The sequence below is a fragment of the Cheilinus undulatus genome, linkage group 6, assembly GCF_018320785.1.
Source record: "Cheilinus undulatus linkage group 6, ASM1832078v1, whole genome shotgun sequence".
NCBI classification, from domain to species: domain Eukaryota; kingdom Metazoa; phylum Chordata; class Actinopteri; order Labriformes; family Labridae; genus Cheilinus; species Cheilinus undulatus.
In genome coordinates, this window is record NC_054870.1 from 18035688 (window position 1) to 18059245 (window position 23558).

General features: G+C 37.8%; 1 protein-coding gene across 2 annotated transcripts in view; it reads left to right on the top strand.

Moving 5' to 3' along the window:
- Window positions 1–9266: 9266 nt before the first annotated feature.
- Window positions 9267–23558, top strand: part of LOC121510579 (echinoderm microtubule-associated protein-like 6) — a 144663-nt gene continuing 130371 nt past the window's right edge. For both annotated transcript variants that reach the window (XM_041788659.1, XM_041788660.1), the window contains exon 1: window positions 9267–10120. In XM_041788659.1, coding sequence (XP_041644593.1) covers window positions 9924–10120 — 197 coding nt within the window. In that variant the 5' untranslated portion in view covers window positions 9267–9923. The remainder of the gene's footprint in view (window positions 10121–23558) is intronic.

Below are 23558 nucleotides of genomic sequence, written 5' to 3' on the forward strand. Positions count from 1 at the left end.
AGTGTTTTATTGCGATGTCAAATCAGTGTTTTTGTAAATGTAGTCACTGCATTCCAGTTCCTGCATTTACTGTAATTCTTCAGTGCTTACTACACAGACAGAGAAAGCTTTTTTGCTTTTGTAGCTGTGCTGCTAGTGTCTCCTTCTACCAGAAAGCATTGGTCAGAGTGAGCAGAAACAGCCTTGTGTTTCAAAGCCTGTAAACTAGACTGAAATAATTTAACTGACAATGACTTATTGCTGGGCTTCTTCCCATTTAAAATAACTGGTAATGTCTGTATAAATATACATTATACAGACAACATCATTCAGACACCTGGCCATTATACCAACAGGGGCTGACATTGTATTCGGATACTGTACATGAACTTTTATATAGAGTTGGTCCCCCTTTTGTAACTATAACAGCATCCACTTTTTTGGAAGGCTTTGCACAAGATGTTGGAGTGTTTCTGTGGGAATGTGTGCCCTTTCATTTTGTAGAGCATTTATGAGGTCAGGCACTGATGTTGGATAAGAAGGCCTGGCTCGTAATCTCAGTTCCAGTTCATCCTAAAGGTGCTCCCTGGGGTTGAGGTCAAGGCTTTGTGTGGGACAGTCAAGTTCCTTCACATCAAACTCATCAAACCATGTCTTTATAGGTCTTGCTTTGTGCACTGGAGTACAGTCATGTTGGAGTAGAAAAGGGCCTTCTTGAAACTGTTGCCATATAGTTGGAAGCATAGCATTTAGATTGCCCTTCATTGGAGATAAGGGGCCTAGCTCAAACCCTGATAAACAGCCCCATACTATTAGCCAACTTCCACCAAACTTCAAATTCAGTCAGGCAGGTAACATCCTCCCAAGCATCCGCAAAACCCAGACTCATACATCTGGCTGCCAAACATAGAAGCATGATTTGTCACTCCACAGAACACGTTTGCACCGCTCCACAGTCCAGTGTCAGGATGTTTTGCACCAATCTATCAGGAGCTTGGCATCAGACTTGATGTAATGCTTACATACAGCTGCTGGGCCATGGAAACCCATTCCATTAAGCTCCCACAACATAACGGTTTTTGTGCTAACATCAATGCCAGTGGAAGTTCAGAACTTTTCAGCAGAGATGTCAGCTTTTATGCATCATGCACCTGAACAGTTGTTGATCCATGCTCAAATGATTTACGTGGTCTTTCACTTTGAGGCTGAGTTGCTATTGTTCCTAAACGCTTCCACTTTCTAATAATATCACTTACAGTTGACTGTGGAATATCCAGTAGGAAAGAAATTTCACAGACTATCTTACTGCATCCATTACAGTACCAGTCACTGAGCATTTCAGAAAGACCCAATTTGTATCACAAATGTTTTAAAAAACCTGTGGCAACAGGTCTGACTAAATCACCTAAATTCAACAGAAGAGAGAGAAAAATAGTATCTGAACAATGAGTGATAACACTGTGGTAATAGTACCAGCAACAATTAAAAAATAATTGAAAAGTCCTTCCACCCCTGTTGAAACTTAACCCCAGTAAGACACAAGGTTGATAAAGCCTTGACGTGTTTTAAAGCATGTGAGGAGGTTTCCTTTTGTATGTATTTCCATAACCCCTATACACAAACACTGTTAGAAGATCTGCTTTTCAGAGTGTAGTTTTTCTTGTATTTTCTGCCACTAGATGGTGCTAGAGGAGCAGAGGACACAACCAAGTGACAGCATGTGCAAAGCAGCATCACAAAAGGCTTTACACCTGAGCATGCTGATCAAAGTTTATCTACACTGTCAACAAACTACATTAGCTCTCTAAATCCTGATCTCCAATCTCCAGGCAGCAGCTGGACCTGCGTTTGTTTTGCTTCAGACAGAGGAGTGTGCTGTCATGGAGCTCAGAGGTAAACATTGCTTCTGTGTTTAAAATTAGAACATATGTGTTGAAAGGGTTCAGTTTGGTTTATGCTAAATCCTCTCCTTACCTGCCAAAACGTGTTAGATATGCCTTGACAGCTAAAACTTAAAACATGAATTAAAAATATCCAAACAACTCCACTAATGCATCTTATTCATGGTAGATTGACAGTCTGGTGTGTGCACAGGAGTAATGCAAATTACAAGAGGTAAAATCAAAAACACCACAGCAAAAAAAAATCTCTCAAGTTGTTGCCCTAGTTCTTCTTGCTTCATAAGGTGTTTCAGGTTTTATGGCGTGTGGTGCTGATGATTAGAAATAGCATGGAAGTAAAACCAATAACACATTAGGCTATTTATAGGTCATATTAAACCAAGGAGTGTTTGATGTTAATGATATGCTGCCTGTATTGATCTCCCAGGTGTTGCTGTTTCAAGTAGATAAAAAATATATCCAGACTACATTTCCTGTCATGACCAAGAACTGTACTAATTTAATGCAGCTGCAATTACATCACCTGATGGTCTTTAAACTTCTGTTTTAAAGCCATAAGTTTAGCAGTGTGGATGTCAACACCACATTTTTATTTCAGGATTGAGCTTCACTGGAGCAAAGAGTTAGAAAATGCTAAGACATGAATGTTGCTGTGAGAGAGCACAACTATGCTAAGGAGAGGAAGAAAAAAAGTTATATCACCTCACAATGATTGAAACTGGACTTTTCAAAATGTAATAGCCTTATAGGCTGACTTATAAGCTGGATGACCTAATTCAGATGACAATACCTGCTCAGCACTGACATAACTAAATAGATATGATTCCTTATACAAAAAAGTTTAGACTTTTTGTCTTATAAGGACAGAAACTCCACAAAGGCACCATGTCACAAACACAGCCTGAAGGTAAAGCTTATTACTGAACAAGTGATTTTGATCATTTCCATTAAAACTTGAGTAAACTGTACTTCAAGAAAAGCATTATTTCAGCTCAGGCAGGTGAGTTATATACTGTAAGTTACTTAATTATTAATCATTTCAGAGTTCAAACAGCTGGTCATTTTACATTCAATAAAACTTGCTTTCTCTTGTCAAAGAAACTTGAAATTATACTCTATCAGCTCACAAATTTCAGTTGTACCAGTTGTTTCATTTATGATTATTTATTGAACAATTTGATACTTTGAGATAAAAAAAAGTCACTTTTTCACATTATAAGTCCTAGAAAACCTTGTTTGTCTTGTCCAAGGAACGCATTGACACCTCGTATTGCACACCTGTAACAAAGTCCACGCCAAAACACAAAGGTTTCTTGTAGTCAAACTCCTACCACAGGAAGGGAGTGACAGGAAAAATTGTTGAAAATATTATAAGCCTTTTATCACCACTTTTTAAAACATATTTTATCACTTTTTCCTGCCAAATTTTCCACTATTTGGCATTTTTTTTTTCTTCGTTTTAACCATTTTGACACTTTCAGTTCCTTTTTCCACTTTAAACCAATTTTTTTTTTTTTTTTTTTTTTTGCTACATTAAACTTTTTTTTTTTTTACAAATTTTTGACACTTTAAGTCCCATTCGCCACCCATATCTACAACTTTTACCTCATCTTTTGTCTTTTTAAACCCCTTTCCACCACTTTTCTTTTGCATCTTTTGCCCCTGTTTATACTAATTGTTCTTTATTTTTGCCTCTTTTAATCCATTTCTTGCCACTTCTTAACCCCATATCTACCACTTTTATTTCTGCCCATCTCTGCAACTTTCAACCCATTTTTTTGCCATTTTTCAAATTTATATAATCATTTTCCACTTAAATTTGTCTCAGTCTCTCCTATTTTATTTATTTATTTATTTATTTATTTATTTATTTATTTATTTATTTATTTATTTATTTTTGGCATCCTGACATTTCTGCAGATCATGGCTTATGAAGTCTCACTTTATTTCCTTAATGGTTTAGTTCGATGTTCACATCCACAGTGTTAACAATACAAGGGTTATTCTGTTATAAGAGGGGTTAACATTTTGAAAAATGTTATATTTGCTACAGCATATATAAATAAAAAAATAATTTTTGCTTTGAAAGGAGTGGTTATTATTTGGGTTAAGAACAAAATATGGATATCACAGCTTAACTCTACATTGAAACATGGTTTAGCTGACATCCATGGGCCCCACATTTAGCTTGGCACATTTAGCCAAATATCAGACAGTGTCTGCCTTTTTAGGCAGAAGAAGTGAAAATCATTTATCTTAATTACAGCAATAGTACATGTAATGCAAGTACCTGATGAGTAAAAACTTACTGGGGAAGCATAACCCAGGACCCTCCTAAGTTTTGGCTAAGCCCCTGATATCAAACACTTCTGGGCCCACCCCTGAGTTGAGCTTTATCTAAATAGGACCTGATAGAGAAAGTAAACAGGAGACAGAGTGGGGAATGGCATGCAGAAAGAAGCTTCAGGTTATTGAACATGGATTGCCTAGTTTAGATCTCCATACATGGGTGCAACCTGGCCATTGGGCCATCATAATAAATGATAAATGGACTTTGGCTTGTAGGGTGCTTTTCTAGTTGTCTGACTTCTCATTTACCCCAAATTCCCACACTGATGGTGTAAAAAAAACAAAACAAAACAACCTTCTGGTTTAGAAATGACTGACTCAACCACTGATCCTCAGCCAAGCAGCCTGCTCTTTATTTCATTGATTAACTTGAGATTAAACCATGGGCAAATAGGCCAAAGACTTGATGCTAGGTTCATGGGAATGGCAGTTAATCACATACTGTTAATATGTTCTACTGTTGGCATAAAAATAGAGACATGGGGTACTGCTACCAATGGATTTTGATCATTAATCAGATATGGCATATTTGGCATATTATATCATGATCTGTGTGTTGGGTGGGTGTCTGTAGATGAGTAAATGTTTCTGGTGCTCACAAATCAAACAAAACTTGTTGATTTCTGTCTTATGTTTTGTCATTGATCTTTTGTGCCATAAAATGTGGCCTTGATGTTTTTATGTACACTAAGTGAAACAAAACACAAAGCATATACCGTAGTACAAAAATACAGAAAGAGTGAATTTTGCAGCATTTACAGCAACTACAGAGACGCATAACAATAACTCCTGAGTAGTTGCTATCTACTGAGACTGTCAGACAGCCCCTGATGGTGTTTTCCTGTCATTCAATTCACCCACTTTAAGTGTCATATAGATTTTCAGACACTGCTGTTGGGTATTATTATAACATCTGAGGTAAACAGAAAACAAGACATCAAACCAGCCCCCACAAACAGTCAGTCCCAGGTGGTTCATTAGACTACCACTCATCTGATCCCCTGCTGAATGACACTTTGCTCACACTTCTGTTATTTTGTAGAAATAATGAATGTTTTTCTTTTTATCTCAGTCTAATGATCAGCTTGCTACTCTTTCTGCCTCAATTTTCTGATGGTCTCTGTTTCTGCGATTTCAAAGTTTTTGTTGGACAGAGCAGGAAGAAAGAACTCAAGGTTGAATACACACTCATTTAAATCCATCACAACCACAGCACGTTTTCAAAAAAATGTAGATGATCTAATTTATTACTTTACTTAGCTATTTATTTATAGATCAATATTTTCGATGTACTAGTTGCTGTTTGTATCTAATTTTGACGTAGGCCGTAGTGCTCGGTGTGAGATTGTTTTGCAGTAACAAAACTGTCACTTTCTCTCTTGGTTTCTCCCATTCAGCACCACGGACAGCTCCGGTGCTGTTGCTATTGGTATTTGTAGTCTTTCATCCTGACTCCCGCGCTTTTTAAAACACATCAGTGACGATAACTAGGGAAAAACACCGTGTCCCATGAGCCTCTGCGGTCTTGCGTCCTCTCCAGCGGTGCCGGGGTGTTTTCTCTCCGTGCGTCATGGTTACCTTCCGAGTCTGAGCTGCGATAAATGCTTGACAGTTTACCCAAATAAGACCGGAAGAGGGTAGAGTTTACCTTCAAAATAAGATTCTTTTTTCAGCCCCTTACTAACCTTCATACTGAACATAAAGTTTATTTGAACTTATCATACATTGCTTGATGTGTTTTTGCCAAAAGGAAATATCACATAAAACTAGGCGATCAAACAAACTGAGAAAAAAAAAGAGTTCATAATGAAAGGAGCCGTCCGTCTCCAGGCCAGTGTTTCTTGAATTATGTGGCAGGGCACACTGGTGTACTTTGAGGCAAGTCTAGGTGTGCCATGGAAATTTGTACAATCATATGGCAACCATATGTCACTGCGTCACAGCCAGTGTTATACAGGAAAAATAGAAACTTCTTACAGTGGGGTCAGTTGTAATGGTGTGTTACAAGTAACCCTATTTATGCTGCACAAAGATGAGAATAAAAATCTAGAAATGTAATAGTATTAACATTAAAACAATGTTTCATATTATCTTTAGATATTTAACTCTTATTTTATATAAATTCATTAAAATAATACAGATCTAATATAATAATCTAAAATAATATTTATAATATAAAAATCATGCATAATATTAAAAAACATAATCATATAAAATGATACAAGAAGGTGTAAAATTAAGATACATTTCGAGACAAAGTTTAACATATCCTAATTTTAAAATATGAATTTATCACAGGTCCACAAACATTATCTACCTAAAGTATATCTATGATGAGAACACTATGGGAATAATTGGGTTCAAAGGGACTTTTCTTGCAGGTGTTACAACCAAGCCTATTGATGTTGCAGTTAAACCTGTCAGTGGGGTAAGGTGAAATATATTTTATTTCAGTCACTTTCAGTGCAACGTTCCAAAACATGATTTCACATAAAAGCACAGTTCCAGTGTTAATTAGTGGTAGAGATGTGTATGCTGGTATTATAACAAGAAGATGATGTCAGATGATGACATAAAGGTTTGTTCAGATAAATGCAATGCACATTATTTTTTAATCAAGTGATGTTAATGGCTGAATTGTCAGAATGTGAGGGCTTGTTTTAAAGACTTGAATGTATGAGGTAATGGCACACTTATGATAATTTGGACAGAAAAGAGCCAGAGATAACTATAAATGATGAATTAAACCTAATCAAATCAAGAAAAAAAAGGGGGCAAAACAGGTGACTCCTCAATGTCGATGAAACCCCTGTGGGTGATTCAGATTTTTAGCCTGTCACTCAGCATTAGCCAAATCCCATCCTATCTATTTTCTACAGTCTGGGGTTTTATCGTTGACTTTAGCCACTCAGGACAGAATACTTTGGTGTGTTGGGGAGGTCTTGACAGTTGTGGTTTAGTCCATGATAACTTCATATCAAACACATCAACAAGAAGCAGGCTCACACAAACTTGGTCAAACGTCTTTCGACAGCAGGAGCCACTGTTAGCCTAATAATAATAATAATAATTAGAAACGATGCTGGTTCATCAGTTTGGCTTCTCTGGTCAAAACTTACGTTTCTCTAGACCAGGGGTTGTCAAACATAAGGCCCTGGGGCCAAATCCGGCCCCTAGTGCAGTTATACCTGGCCCACCAGATCATATATTTTTATTAGAACTGGCCCACCAGTTTGAGGTCTGCAGATTTTCTCAAGTATAAAGATGGAAACTTAACCTTGATGATTTATAATATCCTTGATGAGTCATAAATATAAGAAAAATTAAGCATTAAAAATAATTTCATAAAAAGTCAGGAGAAGAAATAGGAGTAGGAGAAGCAGGAGAAATACATGCTCTCTCTATATTTTCAATTTTGCATCTCACTGAAAATTATGGGTTTGACTTTTTATTTCATATTTTAACCTTTACATCTCATAACTTTAACTTTTTCCTCATATTTTTACCTTTTAGATTCATAATTTTACATTTTTAAAACCTATTTTAACCTTTAAAAGTCATGATTTTGACTTTATCTCATATTTTGACCTTTTTCAACTCCTAAGTTTAACTTTTATGTCATTTTTTTACTTTTAAATTCATTATTTTTAATTTTCTTCCATATTTTGACTTTTAAAACTAATGATTTTGATGTTTATCTCATATTTTGATTGTTAAACATCATGATTTTGAATTTGATCTCAGTTTTGCTGACCATTTTAACTCTTAACTGTCAGCTTTATCTCATATTTTGACCTTCAAAACTTGTGATTTTCACCTTAAATGTCATGTTTTTACCTTTAAAACTTATAAGTTTGACTTTTTATCTCAGATTTTGAGTTTTTAACTTATCATATTGACATTAATCTCAAAATCATTTAGGTTGACAGTCAGTGGTTAAATATTAACCCTGTTAGGCCCCCGGGTTGAACCCAAATTCAGTATCCGGCCCCTGCTGTGATTGAGTTTGACACCCCTGCTCTGGACCAAAGTCTATGAAAGGACTGAAGGGGCTGAAGTGTCAGCAGCACTGTAGTGAGTCTAAGGGGCTTTTATTTTTGAATTCACATACCGGAAACGCTAACAGACAACCTGCTGTATGCTAACTTGGCGCTTCTGCTTCTCAGTCCGAAAACGAGCGAGAAAACATCATTGTGCTGAGACTCGGCGGTCAGGGAGGGTCTCCGTTAGATATCTGTCCAGGTTACTGACCAGCTGAGTCCGTCTGTCTTTGCAACTGTCTGTCTGCCTCTTAGCGTGTCTGTCCGTGGGTGGAGGGGTTCAGCTATCGCGGGAGGATGCTCTCCTTCTGCCAGGAATCAGGACTTTCCTCTCCCGTCATCCATCCGGGATGCTGCGGTCTGATCCCGGGGCTTCTCCCCTCCTCTGCCCGCTGAAGTTGGATCATCTGCGGGGATTAAACACTTGTTTTTGTTGCTCTCTCCCCCTCTTTCTCCTCGGCTATATCCGGAACAGCCCGGACATTTGACAGTGGAAATAATCCGCCTGTTTTTATTAAGAGACTGAAGATTATTTTTATTAATATTATTATTGTAACACACCCTGCTGTCCTCCTGACTCTGGTGGATTTTACTCACGCACAGATTTGTGAATGGGTCTGGGAGTTGGCAGCGGCTCCTTCTCTTCCTTGCGCGCTGTGCATTTGTTCCACACAGGAGGAGGATACAGGAGGACAAAAAACACCCGGGCTGTAGTAACCATGGCTGGCACCGAGGTCGAGGATTAGTATGTGGAGGGATTATATTTTCCAGGAGCAGAATCCTCCATCAGTTGTTTTGCCGTTTATTGTCTCTCTTTAGGACACTGGGAGAACTTTCCTGACGCGTTAGGATGTTTTTTTAAATTCTCATTCTGTTTGTTCGTCTGTTTGGTTTATTTTTAACCATCTGCTCTGTGAGTGTAGGTGGAGCAACACTAAGAATATTCCAGGCTGTGATGGAAAATTATGAATGAGGCTCCGGGCGCGCTCCTCTAGATTGAAAATCACATTAGAAGTACTCCAAAAAAGTTCCTCCCATGTCTTCATCATTGTGTTAAGACAAAATGGGATTGTTATGAACTGTGTATTCACTTCAAAACAAACGGGGGTAAAATAACAACACAGAGTGATCTTTGTAGGACTGTGATAGACTGGCAGGGATGTGTCATTCTGCAGGATGAGCATTGGAGTGATGCTGATGATGGAGGCTGGTGGAGAGTAAAGATGTGGAAGCATGCACTTCCTGTGGAGATGAACCATGAGCAATGGAAACGCTGCACAGTTAAGTAGTTAATGCACTCTAAAATATATAAAAGACAGCTCAATCTTAAAAGCTAATTTTTACTCATTTATTTCTCTGTTTTTATAGTGCAGTATCTAAATGTTATAAATTCACTTTCTGATTTATATTCTGATTGTGTATCATGCCCACTTCCATGTTTGCCAAAAATAATCATCATAAGAGACATTGAAGTTGAAGATGCTCATAAATGAATTAACCATTAAAATGAAATGACATGAACTCTTGCACTCTAAAAGAGCATATCCAATCATAACCCCCCATATTTTTGATAATAAATATAAGTTAGTAAATCTGCTGTGGACTGGAGCAGTGTCGGGAGTGGCGGACAAAGTGTCCCGTCAGATGAGTGAGCATGTCAGACCGGAGTGCCCCGGGCTGCCGGCTCAGACTGGACTGGGTCTACGGGTACCGGGGCCACCAGTGCCGGAATAACCTGTACTACACTGCCGGAAAGGAGGTGGTGTACTTCGTGGCCGGGGTGGGCGTGGTCTACAACACAAGAGAGCACAGCCAGAAGTTTTACCTGGGACACAATGATGACATCATCAGGTAAGACTGCTGATACACCTAAATCTGTACATACATACCATTACATACGCTACATTAAACCCTTAAACTCAAGACTGGATGCATATGGACTAATCTAAAACAAAGTTATATCACGTACGGCTTTCAAAAGTGCTTTACATTTTTTTCAGAATGCAATCAATAAGTAAAAAATTAGGGGACAATATAGAGCATGGATTTGTGGATATAATATCAATGGACAGGATAACTGCTGCGTGGGAGTGAGGCCAAAGTATTTAAAGCTCCCTCTGCTGACTGGCTGCAGTTTGAGTTTAAAACCCCTGTTAAGTGATGGGACATGGGTTGGAGCCATGTCAAACCCAGATTCTGTCATGATGCTTCATTGCTACTGTGATGATTTATGGCTAAAGACATTTTCACACTGAGTCTGTTTTCGTCAGTGCGGATCTGTAATACGAAAAAATGTCACACTCTTGAACCTTGCTCACTGAGTCTGTTGCGTTTTATCTTTATTCACTACAAAAACTTGAAGAATGTGGCAAGTTGATTTGCACAAAAATAAGCAGCAAGTGAGAATGAGCCCGTGGTTCTTTCACTCCTTTAAAATCACACTGGGTCCATCCAGCCTGACAGGGATCTTCATAAGACACCAGCTCATGCCCCATAGCACTGTGCCAAGTTGGAGAGATGGAGAGCCGCTTCTCTAATCCAGTCTCTGTTTCATGGCTGTGAGCACAAACTCTGGCAATCACTGATTATGTTCCACGGTTTATACCCACATAATACACAGGCAAATCATGGCGTTGAAGGTGAGGTTTCTGTGCAGGGGAGAGAGAAAGGAGGGAGGAGGGCAAGTGAGCGAGCAAGAAGGAAGCGGCAATCACCTATTTAAAAGACTTGGACTGATGCGAAAATGCATAAATCGAACCTACTCGAAAAAATAATGATGGACGAAAGTTTCGACAGTGGTGTACAAACATGAGTAACACAGCATGAACTTTTTTTAATGTGCAAAAATTTTCAACAAAAAAAGAAAGACTTTGTGTGCATGTGAGTTAAGTTTTGATTTACATAAGTAGTTTGGTTTTAACTGGTTATCCGATGCCAAAATAATTAACACCATTATTGACAAATCTGTTTGCAAATGCGACCCATGAAGCATTCTCAACCAAGAGCAGAGAAGGAAAGGTGGAAACATGACAAAAAAAAAATAAGTGTCTACTCAAAAGAAACTCCAGATTTTTTTTTCTGATATGGACTGGAAAGATCTGAGAGATCTTTGATGTTTTATTGGAAGGTTGATTATGCAATTTGGTTAGTGGACAGACTGTGGCATTGTATGTGCATGTCTTGGCTCAAAATTCATCACCTCCATCACAGAGTTTCTTTGACTTCAGTTCAGTACAGCTGAAGGAGGTCAACTTCTTGTCCATTGTCATATACAATCTTTGGTTCTCCTTCAGTTGTGCTCTTAGCTAACCTTGCAAGGCAGATGGATCCGCCCATTTCTGTATTTCTCACTGGCAAATCCATCTGGCAAAGCTCAAAATATTTCAAATGTATTTTTCTGTTGTTTAATTCTGTACATATTCGACAAAGTCTGGAGATTACTGATGTCAAAATATCCCATCAGAAAGTGCCATTAAAAGTTACTTCTTGTCAGGGCAACAGTTAAAAATCCAACTCATAGTAGCAACAGATCAGATCGATTTTATGGCACAGAATACACAGTTATTCTCAGAAAATTTTCACAAGACAACTTACAAATGTTCTTATTCCAACCAACACCATTTTCAATGTTTAGTGTACACAGCATTTTTTTTTTTTTACTTTTAAATATACTTCTAAGTACCATACTATGACAAAGCTGAACCGTTTGGGCCCAGTTAGAAAGTGACAGGACAGGACAAGGGGCAGTCCTTTGTGGCGTGGCGGAGTCTTGACGTAAGCAAGCCGTGACAAGAGGCAGGTGCAGTTATGGTGGAAGACATTAGCATGGATGATGCTAAAGCTCCAGTTTTATCAGAACTTGACCATTTCTTCATTAAAAGAAGAACAAAGAATGGCACTGTCCTGTTTTCTATTCAAAACGACAAAAGTCGGTTACTGACATGTCTACAGTCGCCATGGTTTGTGTCATGCTGATCTATGTGGAGTTTATTCCTCGGTAGCGGCGCATATGCACCTCGGTAGTGGCTAAAAAGTCATGTGTTTTGTTGCTCTGATTGGCCCGTAAAGATGTGACAGAAAGAACGTTCATCCAATCACCCTCAGAGTTTTCTTTTTTTTTTTTTTTTTTTTTTTTTTTTAAAAAGGTCCTGCCCTTTCCCAAACAATGTCTATCAGTGGTTTTTCAGATGGATGTGTGAAACAAATCCATCTGGCGTGTCAGGTTAGCTCTTAACAACATCCCTATGTGAGTGTGGCCATCTCTCCTCACTTAAGCAGTGACAGGGCTAACAGAGGAGCTGATGTGAAAACACTTGCATGAAACATGTTTGAGCCTCTGAGCAAATCATAATCAAGCTGAAAGTTGTGCCATCCTGTCAGTGTAAACACAGAGCTGAGACCAACAAACCCAGAAGAAGTCCAGCTTCAGTCACTTAAGAAAGTTATTACTCCATGTTTTCATTTGTATATATTTGATTTTATTCATCTTAATATTCAGAATATCACATTATGAAACTTGAAAAGAATTCAGTAGACAGTGCTTAAAATTTTTGTAGTAATGATGTCATCAAGTTATTTACACAGCAGTAACCAGAATGATGCATAGCTGACAAATCTCTCAGCAATGTCTGCAGCACACAGCTGAGTAGACAATAGCCTATCAGAAATGTCTAACATTATTATTGTTTGAGATGGCAGTAACTTTATATAATTGACTTTTTGCACAAGAAATATAGAAAACAGGGAAAAGACACAGTCATTGGTCACAGAATTGTGCCAGTCTTTTTAGTCAACTCATGTATATTAGTGCATCAGGCTGTGATGTGTTTTGGGTGTGATTTTCTCTTTGGGAAGGCAGATATTTTTCAGTTGAATACTTTCATAATCCTACTGATTTCTTATGCATTGCTACACTTGAGTTTGTTTTGATTGTGTGGTCAGAGTGGTTTTCTTTATTTATGTTCTCAGTGGTCTCATTGCTCTGAACTCTCTTGGCCAGCAGATCAGTCCACATCTAAACTCTATCTTTATTCCCCTTAGGAAAATTAATGAACCTGCTAAAAGTCCAATCTGTTGAGAAATGCAATTGCCTTATCAGAGCCAAATGTAGGAAGATGGATTATTTGTTACGGGAAGTGGAGCTATACTAACAAATCATCATCATAGCAACCACAAAAAATGTATTGATAAAATCATTCCCCTGGCAAACCAACAATATTAATCACTGTCATAATAACAGAAATCAAGTAGTGTTTAAATGGTGTTAGTGAGCAGTCATTTTTTTTTTCATTACATCATTAGAAGGGATTATCTCAATATAGAGTTACAAACTGGTACAAGTATGGACATTAAGATTGTTTTTTTTTTTTTATAAAGAGATTGCGATTGAAGTCTCAAAATATAAAAGTAGCCCATTACTTGTACTTGTAAAGTAATTTAAGGAAAAAGTTATGCTTTTCATTTTACTGAATTGAAGAGAAGAGTTACAATTAAAGAATCATACAGTGCTTTTAAAAAGTATTCAGCTTCTTGGATGTTTTACCCTTTAATAATTTTCATAGTCAAACATTGTCAGTGTAAGTTGCACAGGATCAGCGTGTACAGCCATAAATTCTCTGTTGGATTGAGGTCTGGGCTTTGACTCGGCCACTCCAGAACATTCACCTTGTTGTCTCAATTTCTGTGTAGCTTTTGCTGTATGCTTCAGGTCATTGTCCTGCTGAAAAATTCATCTTCTCTGTTACAGACTACTTGACCATGGAGTCTCCCACTTTTGGCTACCTCTAGTTTTAAAATGAGTTTTCTTCAACAGTGGCTTTCTCTTCAGGCAGATTTACACGTGCACCATATTCCCTTCATTTTATAGTGATGGATTTAACTGAACTCTGGGGGATATTTATTGCCTTGGAAATTTTTTGTTCCCTTCCCTCGACTTGTACTTTTCATTAACCTTTTCTCTGAGTTGCTTAGGGTGTTCTTTTTTCTTCATGATGAACTGGTAGCCAGGACTACTGATAAACAAGTAACTGGATCTTTAATTGACATTACTTTGTAGAAATCTGTTTTCATTTTGACATTACAGTGTTACATCCAAGGGGGTAAATACTTTTTTAGGCACTTTATTCATTCCTAAACTGACTTCATTATATATCCTCATCAGAAGCCATTAATCATAAAAAATGTCATAAGATTATTTGGGATCACAATCATTGTGTGCATTGTAAGTCCAGTGTATTGTGTTATCCAGATTTTTTAAAATTTCATTTTGTACACTCAAAAAGATTGTCAAATCTGTTTTAGGTTTCCAAGACATTTAAAGAACTGCAGACGTGGTTGCGGGTTGATCCTCCAACATCAGCCCAGTGGCTGGGGATAATAGATGAAATTTATTGTATGGAAAGACTTTCTTTCATTGCAAGGCTTGAGTTAGAAAATGTATATCACTTGGGAACAAATGGATTATGTAAAATATGGCATTGTTCTCCAGAATGTATGAGAAAGAACTGTGATTGTAATTGTAACACCCATGACAATTTTGTGTTCACTGTCAAAAAAAAAACATAGAAAAAGAAAGTAAAAAAATACAAAGTATTACAGAATTTAATGCTCAAAAATCAATCAAAGGTGCTTTGCACATATCAGCTCTATATTAGGATAGATGGAGAAACAGATGCCTGGAATGAAAGTCAAAGTATTTAGAACTACCCCTGCTGACTGACTGCAGTATAGGTCATAAGCCCACCTCCTCCATGTTAACAGATGGGATATTGGTCAAAATTTTAAGTTATGATACACATGGAGAAATTTTTTTTCAAACCCAGTTTCTGTCCTTAACATACAAATTTATGTTCGAGTAGTATACGTTACTATATGTGAAGGAGAGCAGAAGAAATGTCATGATTGACAACTCTGTTGATGAATCCGGCTCCATAAAAGGTTTCACAACTGATTTTTCAGAGCAGAGAGAAAGGAGATATAAAACATAATGAAATCTAACATTTACAGTCATTTTCTCTCTAAAAGCATGAGTGTATGCTTCAAATGATCTGAAAGATGTTTGACATTTTATCGCTGAATAAAGCAGTTAGCAGAAGGCATGTAGTATCCACAGCTCCACCAGCCATCTTCCCTCTGTGCATGCCAAATTACGTCTTTGGCTTCAGTGTATACAAGAGAAAGAGTTGGAGATGAGCTGTCCATATTTATAAAGTCAGTATTTGAAAAGCAAAGTAGTTTGTAAACATTTCATGTGATCAGACGTGTAAAAACAGATGCCTAAAGGTGAAGATTAAAGTCATGGTGAATGAATGCAGTTTTATCTGCAGCAGTATGTGGGCAGTAAGAAGCTGACTAGTGAAGGATGTGTACGGTGACATGGATGACTCGACAGCAGGGACAAACTTTGCTGAACAAAGATTTCTGTCTGATGGTGAGGAGTTTTACCTTCCTACTCTGATCAGATTGTGTCCTGAGGCGATGGCTCCTCTTCTCTTACTCATCTGTGTTTTGTCTCTTCCTCATTTTGGGTTGAGATTTTATTTTTTTCTCATACCCTGGTGGGGTTTTATTTCTCCCACACAGTTTGTTTATCCTCTAGTTTGACAGCTGCTAAAATCTAAACAGAAACAGGTCGATACTCTGCCAGAGCACATCTTTTTAGACTTTGGCTGGTGATTTTCTTGTGGGAGTTTTTAAGGTCTGATATCCTTGATAAAATCATGAAATGTTGGAATTTGAATTTCTCAATTAACACCAGCTGGATGAGCTTGTGGCTACTTTTACATTATTCAAAAAGGCTTAGGGGCAGAGAAAGGTATTAGTCTGTACCTCAAGTTGGAAGTGCCACAGGGAAGTTGATCCATGTGCCTCAGGAAGCCTCAGCTTCATTTGTAATCGAGCATGAAAAACAAATATGTTAGTCCTCTCCAATGTACAAATATCTAAAAAAAATAATAATAATAATAATTGACCTAAAAGAAGAATAACATACATATTTTCTGAATGCTTAAATACTTTTCCGGGACATAAAAAAACATTAACTAAAGCAAACTAAACTAAAGAAAACATAAAATAACATCAGATTAAAGTTCTGTTATAGAGCTAAGGTAAGCTAACCTACAAAATGTAATTACAAAGCATTTAGAAAAACAGAGTCAACAGTCTGGTTATAGGAAGCAGCTCATCCTCCATGAAAACATCATAATGAAACAAATGTAGCTTTCATAGCTCTGTTGGCTGCATAAGCTATGTAGCTAATGTACATTGCTAATGCAGCTACTTAGCTAATGTACATGGCTAACATAGGAAAGCTAAGCTCACAAAGCAGCTATGTAAGCTATGTATCTACATACCTAAGTTAACATTTGTTATTTTTGCTAAAGCGCACATTGCTAAAGCTAACTTAGCTATGAATAATTAGGCTACATAGCTAACGTAGCTAAAGTGATGCTCAAAAAGACACTATGTAAGCTAAATAGATATGTTAACTATGTAGCTACATTAGCTTTAGATATTTTTGCAAAAGCTAATGTTTCTAAACCCAACTCAGCTTCATTGGCTTATGTAGTAGCATTAATTACGTAGCTAATATTGTTTAGTCTTTAATGTTTGCAATGTAGCTATTTCATGGATGTAACTGCCAGATTTTACAAATACAGTTAGATGTAAAAAATATACATATTTAACTGGAAATACCGGCATATCAGGGCACTTCCTGTCTGAGATGTACGATTGACAGTCTGAGAGTGGCCGAGATGAATGCTCTGCAGATCCTTCTCCTAAGACCAGGCACATTTTTTCAGCTTGAAGCTTTGCAAGATGATCTGCCTGATGACAAACATGGATTCTGGCCAACCCATAATAGTAGGAAGCAAGTCCTTTTGTTTAAAAACAAAACAAACATCAGAAAAGTATGAGAATAAGATAAGAAAAGTCAGATGAACCATTTGTTAGCTCTCTTATTGGTCGACAGATCCACAGATCAGAGAGCACCTTTACTTGCAACCATTACTGGGCTATTTCCTGTTAGACAAACCTCTGCCCAGGCCATGTCATTTCAGTAGGTTGCAGTGAAGTGACCTTCATCTCATTATTTTAACAATGTTTTCAGGGGTGCTTGGGGTGTCATAAGAGCCACACAAGATGTCCAGTAGTAGCTTTTGTCTAATTTTTGAAGAAAATTCCTTAATTGGATTCAATTCTGTAGACAACCACATTGGCAATTAAGCCAACTGATAATCGCAAATACTATATTCATAACAAGATATGTCTTGTTAACTTACACTAGTTAATTAGCTATTACATTAGCGTATTGCAATGCCAGTGTTACTGTTCCTAACTTGCTAACTACAAATCAATATAAACTCTGTTCTAGAAAGGCAGATCAGGATGTGTAACATATGTCATTTTAATCTTTCTGGAAAACAAGCATTTGAATGATGTGCCATGAGAGGACAGCGGATGTCAGCTGACACCACTAACATCAGATACTAGTTATATTTTCAGCACTGTGAAGATTTTAGAGATTTTTAGCTATCCTCAAACACCCTACTGTAGCTTGTTTTCACTGAGGCCAAATATATGAAAGAATAAAATCAATTAGAAATAAATAAAAGTTTGTCAAATTGCAGGGCTTTTCAGTTATTTTAAACAGGACAAACACAAGGTTTTGTCTAATCTCTCAATAACTAAAGAAAGTGGGGCTTGACAACAAGTCATTGGAATAGAAATCTACTCTGTTAAAAAATTCCTAATGAATTTATGACCTCAGTCTCAACTGACAAGTCTTCTTCAATACAGCATGATTTATTTCTAACATTATGCACCTATTATTTAGAATGGAATAAGCAAAAAGTATAGGTTGGTTTTAAGGTGCGACTTATTTGTGGTTGACAGTCCCCACAACCCTGACCTGAAAAATGTCTTGTTAGCTGGTATGTCTCAAGATTAGCAAAAGAATAAACCCCTATTTATAATGTCCAGAATACATCAGTGCATGAGTGCTGATAGTTCTTGACAAAATATTGCAAAATTACCCTCCGAACCATAATTAAACTAGCAGGAAAACAATTTCAGACATAATGGAAAAGGCAAGTACAACATAAGTTGTCAGTCAGTGTTATTATCAAGCAGTTGAAAAATGTATATTTATAAAGAATGTCTTGTACATTGTTGGTGACATACAGCAAGGGAGAAGAGGCCTTGGGCTTGGAGTGAGCTGGCCATCCTGGTACAAAGCAACCCCATTACAATGTCTTGTGGGTGAAAGATGTTCAACCAAGAACAGGCAATGAGGTGTGCAAAGGTGGTTTCTCATGCAAAGCATTGGGTATAGAAATTATGGGAGGAGGCCCAGGAGCTCATTGAATCAGCTTCATCATATAAGCCACTAATGATGTCCTGCCAACTCCAATCAACCTCAATCAGAGGTATGGAAAAGACCTTATCTGCCCTCCCTGCTCGTCTGAAGCACATTTAGGCTGCAAGACAAATCTAACACAAGGTTGTGACACTTGGTGATACAACCAGGTGATGAAGCGCCTTGCAGCCACTCTAAAGGGCAGGCAGACATCTATCAATGCCCTACCTCCTCTATCATTCCATCCAATCACTGCAACAAGGTTTATTTCCATCAGGATCGCTTTGTCAAGAAACACGCATGATTTGCAGTTTATACATTTTCTCCTTATTAGCCATTATTTATTTGCTGTCATGGCTATCATTTATATTTGGTGATGTGGATGATTGGGATCCCCCTTCCCTTCCACAAGCCTACATGGAAAGCATCAAGCAGGAACAACACACGTTCCTGCTCTTCCTGTGCCTACAAGGAAAGCCTGAGGCAAGGAGAGAAGCAGCAATAAACTCAGATCAGAGCAGGCATCCTTGACAACAGAATGACAGTAAGTCATATAGCATAGAGGAAGAGCTGGGGTGGAGGAGGGTTGTTAAAGCAGCTTGCAGAGGGAGCAGCAAAGCATAGCCAATCTAGAGAAGTTCAAATATGGCAGCATGAGTGGAATTAGCCAATAGCGTGCTTAGAGTGAATCTATCCTGAATCAGCTAATGTGGGCTTGCATGAAATCAGCTGATCTCAAAGATGTTGCAGTGCTCAGCTCAGTGTCCTGCCTGAACTAATGCTCAGTTAGTACAAGTGCAGTAAAAAAATAAAGCCCAAACATCCAAGCAACACACCAGTTAATTATTTGCGGATTTGAACCTGTAATTACGCTTTCTACATGAGATCACCACAGCAAATCTCAGGCATGACCTTGTGCTTTGATTCTCCTCGCTTCCCACTAGGGTGACCAGATTCCAAATCGACTACAGTAGACTACAGTATGTTTGTGTGAGACAGTGTGTGACAATGCATTGAGGTAGTCTAAATTAACTAAAAATGAACCTTTACAACCTTTGCAAGAAAACCTCAGCAAATATATAAAATTCCAATGCAACTTTCCTAATGTGCATTTGAATCTTGTTTTGGTTTTAGCAGGAATGTATTCATTGATTGGGAAGCCTTCTTTTTAACTACACTTTTTTTGTTGGTCTTGCATTTTCTGTGTCATTTCAAATCATATGCACCCCCATGTTAAACTGAAAACTTACTCAGACAAACTTCACAAAAAACACTCTCTGGATCGCCTAGCACTTGCCTCACACACAATTTCCCAGTCCTTATTATAACTGCATTCTACTTTTCTTTGCTGTTGTTGTATTTTTCTTCCTTTTCTCCATGTTTTTCCTTTTGGGGGATGTGTGAAAAGTAGGCCTGCTAATATTAACGCATTAACGCTCGTGATTAATCCGGAAAGCTTAACGCGTTAAAAAAATAATAACGCAATTTAATCATATGACTAAGTTTGACCCCAACTTCCTCCTGTAGTCCTCCTGTGTGGATGTTTACATCCCTGGGGTGAAAATGTTAAAGGCAGGGTCAAACACAGCCAGCAGTGATGAGTGAGGAGACAGACCCAGGTCTGCTTCATGGCAAATTTTGATTTAAAAAGCTGCCTAATGGACATCTGGATGAAACAAAAATTGTGTGCACATACTGCGGTGATGAACTGTCTTTACTCTGAAGTACAACAAGTCTGAAGTACCACCTCGGGGCAAAATGGCAATCGCTAATGGGTCGCCAGAGACTGCAGACCATCAACGTCGTTGACGACAAGGGGCTTCAAGACATCATCCGGGTCACCTCAGATGACCCGTACCACAGAACGCCTACGAGAACTACTGTCACAAAAATCCGTGAACTGTATGACAGATAAAAAGGCAACTAAAGTGGAACAGCTGACCCGAGTTACATTTATTACACTGATGAGAGACCACTGGACATCAGTCAGCAACTTCAGCTACCTCGGGGTAACAGCACACCTGATCATTCACTTTACAGCAGAAGTTATTTTGTACCTGGTGTGTTTGTCTGCTGGGCTCGTTTAAAGTTTATAAATATTATTGCTCTGTGAATTAAGACACTCTGATTTACAAACCACAAATAAATTTAAAAACTCTAGTTTGTTTAATATTTTTACATTTCAACACCATACATGTAGTAATTTATCTCTAACAGAAATGCAAGTAAATGATAGTATTTTAAATGTTAATTTATAGATGATGATAATAATAATAATAATGATAATAATACTAACAATAATAATACAATTTTTAGTAAAAAGCGCTTCAAAAGGGCTGTACATAAAGTTAAAATAATGAAAATGAACACTTGATAATAAGAATGTTTAAAAATCTAAAAATTACTAAAACTAAAGGGATGTGATTAACTTGATTTTTTTTTTTAATCAATTAACACTACTAGTGAAAAGTAATGAAATTGCAGGACTATCTCACACAAAGAGCTATGGCTTTAATGACAAGCTTTCAGCTGATACTGAGCAGTGTGGCCGGAGAGCTAGTGTTTGCCCATTTGTGGTTAGCTCCAGAGACTTTGTGGGCAAGTCAACCTGACTTCTTAAGGACACCGGAGTTCAAGGTCAAGCCGTTAAAGCCCTCTCCTGTGCCTCCTAAAAGGCTAGTGGTTGGCTCTGGATCAAGAGGGGAGACAGTGAGACAGAGGGGCACAGACCGGGGCCTTAAATCGATTGCCACAGGATCAGATTGAGAAGAGGGAATTGAGGCAGAAACACCTTTGAAAGTGGGTGCCAACCTGATGACCTCAGCGAAATGAACTCCCATTAGTGCCAACCATGGCAACCTCCTTAAGACCACTGAAGTGTCCATTTCATACAACAAGAACATGTGATTTCATTTGTGTGTCTTTGGAAAGTAAAGAAATACTTCTTAGATTAAAAGAGAGCCTATTTACACAGCCTGTTACATAACAGCTAAATTAAGTCATATAACTTCAGTTATCCTTTATTTGACACTCATGGATATGGAAACACATAAGCTTCAAATAGATTAATAACATTTATGTCTTGTCTCATCTGTGATGCCTTAGTTCCTCTTTATTTTGAGCTTTACAGCATGACTTGAAGGCAGCATTTAAAAGGAGGTTTAACCATGAAAGACAGCAAACAACTGGGATAAAATACAGTTCTTATTGTATTTGATGGCACACCAGAGTCTGTATAATAAGATATTATGTAATTACTGCTGAATGATATCAGGATGTTTCCAGATCTAATAAAACAAGACAACCTGGAGGTTCAGCTGAAAACAAACTCTTAATGAGCTGCAGAGCAGTCATTATGTTCAAGGAGCCAGAGTCATTTTCATTATTGTTTCATTAATGAATGTCATTGCTCTCAGATGAATATGAAATACCGAGCAGAGAAGGGAAGAATCACGCAAAGTTCACTAGAAAACTGCACTCAAAGTCTGCCTAAAAGCCAATCAAAATGAAACGACAATGAGAGTATTAACCTCTGATCCATGACTCCACAAAAGAATTACAAATAAAGAGGCTAAAAATCCTGGAAAACCCCTATTAAACCCTGAGAACAGTCTGTGGATCTGCATGAACTAATTAAACATTTGGTCAGAGTGTCAAACCAGTTCACAAATGCCCAAAAGCTTTAATCTGGGATCATCTGGTAATTACATAATGAAAGGTCTGTTTCCCAGTCAGGAGTCAGGACAGGCCGTGAAGAGGGTAACTCATCATGTTTAACTACAGAGTTGAATCTAAAACTCTGCAGATCTTCAAAGTGTTTACATTTTCCTTTAGCTTCTAGTATCGTTTTACGACTCGACTTATGGGTAAAGGAGTTAAAACTCAGGCTGGAAAAAGGAGACAAGAAGTCTTCTTTACAACAAGCTACAGTAACAGAAACAAAAGATAGAGCCTCATTGTGAGCAGTCCTGATTTACTGATATAATTCTGGTTGCTCCATTCTTTAAGCTTGTTGTAAATAAAGACAGAATATAAAGAAAGATTGTGTTAAACAAGTGTTTAGCACTCATTTTGTACATTTTTGTGATTACCAAAAGACAATCCTCAGTTGCCCATTCTCCAAAGTAAGGCCCTTTTATGACTGCCACCATTTTTGTTTTGCTAATACATCACTTGACTGAGGCCATGCAGCTGTCAAACAGAGCGCATACAAAGAGGCCTGCCCACAGATTTGGCTAGGCCCCTGAAACACCCAGTAAAGGCCCTCACCAGCTGTGAATTAATTATTATATTAATGAATACTTGACGGATCATTAGCATTGGAGCTAGCATCCTGGCTAACCAAAATTTTTAATTCATGCCACTTTTTAACCTCTTTTCCCCACCGCTTTCCTCTTTTATGCCACTTTTATTTCACTTCAGACCCTTTTCTGCCCTTTTTTTTTTTTTTTTTTTTTTGCTAATTTTGACACCCTTAAATCACTTTCCACTACATTATCTGGTCATTTTTGTAACATTTGTTTCACTTTTAACCCACTTTTGACACTTTTGGGCCACTTTGAACCCCTTTGCACATTTTCCCACCATCTTGTTGCCCCTTTTTGCATTATAGTGACCCATTTTTGCCATTTTTATCTAATTTGTGCCTTTTTAAAGCCATTTTTGATACTTTTGCCTCTTTTTTTGCCTATTTCAACCAATTTTTTGTTACTCTGCAACCTGTTTCACCATTTTTCCTTTCATTGTGCCACTTCTAACTAATTTAGGCCACTTTAACCCATTTTTGCAATTATTTAGCTAGCTTACTTTAAAGTTGTGTCTCAAATCCCTTTACTCTCTTTTCTGGCATCTTTACATTTGTGCTGTCATTGGGAGAGGTAGGGTAAACCCTGGACTGGTCGCCAGTCAATCCCAGTTACTGTTATAGTTAAA